Here is a 5,255-nt window from a genome sequence, read left to right as displayed (position 1 = left end):
AAAAAAACTAAAAGAGCTATCAAGATGGAAAAAACCGAAGAAAAATGATTTCTCTTGATGATCCAAAATAATTTGAAACGTATCGTGAATTACTTAGACTTTTTCTGTGACTTGGTAGACTAACTAGAGTTATAAGATATCTATTTATTTTTGTAAGAATTTCAGTATTTCACCTCTCTCAATAGGTCAACAACTATATATATATATATACACACTAATAATAAAAAATTCTACAAGGAAATATTATATTGTTAAAGGATATTTTGGTAACGAAGAAAATAATTTGGGATGGACATATAAAGGAAGAAAAACTTTTAAAAAAAAAATTAAAAAAAGTTTGGTGGGCACAGTAGTACCCATGCCATCATCTCTAACAGAATATCTAAAAAGGGAAACGGGAAACGGAAAACCATAAACTCTTCTTTCAATAAGCTCCAACTGCTTATTTATACCTCATTTTGAGCTTCATCTCCAGAAAAGAAAAACCCAATCCCTTCAAAATTTCCTTCTGTTTTTATTGATATATCTATCTATCTATATATTTTTTTCATTCATAAGTTTGAAGGGATGAGTTTCTTGAGTATGATGGAATCAAAATTGCCTCCTGGATTTAGATTCCACCCAAGGGATGAAGAACTTGTTTGTGATTACTTGGCAAAAAAAATTGCAACTGAAACTCAAGATGGTGGTTTTCATAGTTGTCCGATGATGATTGATATTGATCTTAACAAGTGTGAGCCATGGGATCTTCCGGGTATGTCTTCTCATTTTTTAATTTTTTTCCTCTATATAATCTTTGTTGTTTTTCTTTTTATTCTTTGTTAATTTTCTTTAATTTTCCTAAATTTATATTTAAAAATAAATGAAATAACAATATTATTGTTATTCATGAATCTTCTTTCCCAAACTCTCTTTAACATCAACTAAATTATTTTTCAAAGCATATCTTTAAATTTGAATTCTACATAAATTGATTATCAGTTGTTGAATTATAATTTAAAAGTCTTTATTATATAGTTGAATAATTTTATTATGCTTATGAATATTATATATATACATACATATAGAGATGATTATTTTTGCATTATATGCATTTGAAGAAAATAAACCATAATCTCTATTTTTATAATGAATGAAAATGAAAGTTTTGATTTTTTAGAAAAAAAAATCAATTAATTAATGAGCACAAGCTTCATACATGCATCTTGCTATATTTGACTCTACTATCATAACTATAAATTATTCTATTTGCTTGACTTTGTCTTCATTGTTATTCCCATATCATTGTTAGCCAACCTTGTAACCTCCATCCAATTATTCTAGCCAAACCTAACCCTAGAAAGAACGTATATATATGTGTTATTATTAATTGATTAATGACATCATAAGTGTCCACATGACAATAATTATTTTTTATTTCTAAAATTAAAAAAATTAAAAATGATCATTTTTTGGGCACATGTATTAATACTTGTTTTTCTTTTGAAGAGTCAAAACCAAACTTTCAGCCAATCTATTTGTCAAATAAATTTAATTAATATTTATCATTATTAATGTTTTGAAATAGCAAAGTGTGGTCCAAGTACAGATAAATATATCCATTCAAAATTTAAAAAAAATTAAAAGAAAAGAAAACAGGTTTTGGATAGGAAAAGATTGACGCCATGAATAATTATTGGTCATGGGTTGATATAGACTTGTTAATTCATCACACTTGGACATCTAAGTTAAAAGATATATCTCTTTCAAGCTTTTAAAATATCATGAACAAGTCTTTTTCTTTTTCTTTTTTCAATAGTGATATAATGAAGATTTGAAAATTTTTTAAATAGATATTATTTTTTATTATAATAATTATATATTATTAATTTAGTGTAATCTTATTGTGATATTAGACATGGCATGCGTGGGAGGGAAAGAATGGTATTTTTTTAGCTTGCGAGATAAAAAATACTCAACAGGACATAGGACGAATAGGGCAACCCAATCAGGATATTGGAAGGCTACCGGAAAAGATCGGCAAATAGTGCGAAAAGGAAAGCTGGTGGGGATGAGAAAAACATTAGTGTTTTATCAAGGCAGAGCCCCGAAGGGAAGAAAAACCGATTGGGTTATGCATGAGTTCAGAATGGAAGGAGAAATCACACAACTACCAAAATGTTATAGCAAGGTGAATATTATTTTATTTTCAATTAAACATGTTTTTTAAACATTTTTAGAAATAAATTTTATCTTGAAAGTTGACATTATGCATAATCCAAATTTTTAATTTGACTAATTTGCAAGTTATTTTGTTACCAGTGAAAGATGACATTGACTTTGATAGATATTGTACACAAACTAGGGTTGACGTTGGTGAATAATCAGAAATTTCAATTACTTTAGACTTCGTAAACTTGAAACAAAATTTCTCTTTTGTTAAAAGCATCATTTTTGCAAACCAAAGACTCTCACTTGCATTAGACTTCACAAAACATCCTCCCAAAAACCATTCACTATATTTACATGATATGTCTAATTTGGACTTTGTCAAAAACATCAGGACATTTGACCAAACCAAAGAACAATTTCTTTCTGTATATCTCTACATATGTACATACATACATACATATATATGTTAACAAAGAAATAACGAGTAGTGTTAATAGTGTGGTGCTACTATTGACGGTTGACTTGTTCAACATGCATGCATGCATGAAAAGTAAAACTAGAACTTTCTATATAGCTCTCTCTCTCTCTCTCTCTCTATATATATATTCCCTGTGATGCTTATGTACATACATACATATATATATATATATATTAACAGTGAAGAAATGAGTAGTGAAGTGTGGTGCATCTATTGACCATTGACTTATTTGCATGCATGCATGGAAAAAACATAAAACAGGACGATTGGGTTCTATGTAGAGTGTTCTACAAAAGCAGAGGGATGGCTTTCAACAAACAAGGAGGAGGAGGAGGAGTAGGAGGAGTGTTAATGGAACCATGCTTTGATGAAACAAGCTCAAGTAGTACACTCCCAACCCTAGTTGACAACTTCATCACCTTTGACCAACAATCTCCATTAATGGTCTTTGGAGGGTGTGACCAAGTGCCCTGCTTCTCCACCCCTCCATTTCCAAACCTTGCAACTACTCCTACTCACACTCCATCCATGGCTCATGAGTCTTGTGAAGACAAGAAGGTAATTAAGGTTGTGCTTAACCACCTTACAAAGACTTCAATCTTGGGAGATGGATACTTGTCTGAAAGTGGCCTCTCTTCTATGTGGAATTCCTACTGAAATATATATGTATATATATATATATACTTGTTTGCATATATGCCATTATTAAATTTTAAACATATGTATATTTTATGTGTATTAATCTTCTTTTCTCTTTATTTGTAGCCAAAGATTGAGTTGAACTTAATTGTACATACACAAATTATTTAATGGATTGAATTCTTCCTTTGTTGCAGTCATGCGTCTAATTTTTTCCCTTGACTATTTATTAATTAAATTTTTTTTATGAAAGTAGCTAGATATATTATATATATTTTTAAGTAAAACAGTTACAATTAGCATGGGAATAAGAGTAATATAGTTATGAAACAATTAGCATCAAGTTCCACCAATGATGAAGGGATGACTCAACAAAATAGATAAAAAATAGATATTCTTGTGACATCCAGAAAATGCTGGGAGTCAATTATCTGTTATAAATAGCATTAAGTGGAAATTTATATACTCCTTGAACAATTAAGGAATTGGTTGTTATTGTTTCACTTGGATCAATGTCGAACTAAAAAAGTCGCGGTCCCATTTGATTGTGGAGATAATTATTTTACATTCAATTTAATTCCTTCTTCAATAGATTCATGATTTATAAAATATTTTAAATATGTGACATATTAAAATGAAGTGAAATAAAATAAACAAAATTTTAAGATAATAGATTATGTATATATATATAGTCATGATGACATGAAAGATTGAGACTTTGAAACCAACACAGTCCCATCCTTGAAGTTGCAATCTTTCATCATTTTTATTCTCCATTTATTTTTGTTTGGGAAAATTACTGTTTACCCCTCGATAATTTCAAAACTTCCCAAACAGCCCCTGTGAGTTTTGCATACCCTCGGACAACCCTTCCTTTATTTGTTTCACTTCCTTTTTACCCCCTGCGATTATGAAATTCCATCATTGCTCTTAAACTTTTAGATACATTTTTCATTCTTTTTTGCATTCCTTTTTGCATGTACTCATTTCTTAAACAGAGAGCTCATTTCTTAAACAGAGAGTTCATTTCTTAAACAGAAACCTCATTTCTTAAACAGAAAACTCATTTCTTAAACAGAAACCTCATTTTTTTAAACATAAAACTCATTTTTTAAACAAAAACATTAATATTTAAACAGAAAAACAAATATTTACATGATAAATTAATCCTGGATATAAAACCAATTAATCTTGGCCACTCGTACATATTTAAATAGAAACAACGATATTTAAGCACTTTTTTAAACGTAAACGCAATATATTAAACAGAAACATCGATAGTTAAACAAAGACAAACAAGCATATAAACAGAGAACTCATTTCTTAAGCAGAGCTTATTTTTTTAAACAAAGACCTCATTTTTTTAAACGGAAACCTCATTGAGTAGGGACATTGAGTATCTCGTCGTCGCGATCTCGCGCTGAGCAGCTGAGTGCTCGAGCTCCGGATCCGGGCGAGCGATCTCGAAAGGTGGCATGCTCGTGTGGGGTCTTAAAGGAGAAATCTTTATTGGCGTTGGCGATCCGGTTGGCGACGTTCCTCGGCGGTCGGAGTGGTGAGGTCTTCGGTGGCGACGCTCGGATAAGACCAGTCTGAACTTGAAACGGAACCATTCTCGATCGCGGAGACCGCAACATGGATAGCAATAGGGTTAGGGTTAGGGATCATTCCGGGGTTTGGATCCATGGTGCCTAAGTCGGTGGACGGAGACGGAGGGAGGAAGCGGTGCCGATGAGGGTTCGATCTCGCCGTCTTCGTCTTCATCTTCATCGCTCTTCCCCGTCGTCGACCTCATCTCTTTTCATCTTCTTCGTCGTTGACCTCGGGGAAGACCGCGATGCTCCTCGTCGTCGAGCTGAAGGCATCGAAAGGTTGCACTCGTACATATTTAAATAGAAACAACGATATTTAAGCACTTTTTTTAAACGCAAACGCAATATATTAAACGAAACATCGATAGTTAAACAAAGACAAACAAGCATATAAA

At 31.7% G+C, this 5,255-nt stretch overlaps 1 protein-coding gene across 1 annotated transcript; it reads left to right on the top strand.

Annotated features, from left to right (window-relative positions):
* Positions 1–465: 465 nt before the first annotated feature.
* Positions 466–3,464, top strand: LOC120262955 (NAC domain-containing protein 21/22). The gene is made up of 3 exons (XM_039270873.1): positions 466–754; positions 1,896–2,170; positions 2,891–3,464. Exons 1-3 carry the CDS (start codon positions 568–570, stop codon positions 3,284–3,286), a joined length of 858 nt encoding a protein of 285 aa, XP_039126807.1. The 5' UTR covers positions 466–567; the 3' UTR covers positions 3,287–3,464.
* Positions 3,465–5,255: the final 1,791 nt, after the last annotated feature.

The sequence above is a fragment of the Dioscorea cayenensis genome, chromosome 6 (assembly GCF_009730915.1).
Source record: "Dioscorea cayenensis subsp. rotundata cultivar TDr96_F1 chromosome 6, TDr96_F1_v2_PseudoChromosome.rev07_lg8_w22 25.fasta, whole genome shotgun sequence".
In the NCBI taxonomy this organism is placed as follows: domain Eukaryota; kingdom Viridiplantae; phylum Streptophyta; class Magnoliopsida; order Dioscoreales; family Dioscoreaceae; genus Dioscorea; species Dioscorea cayenensis.
This window is presented reverse-complemented; position numbering and strand designations above follow the sequence as displayed.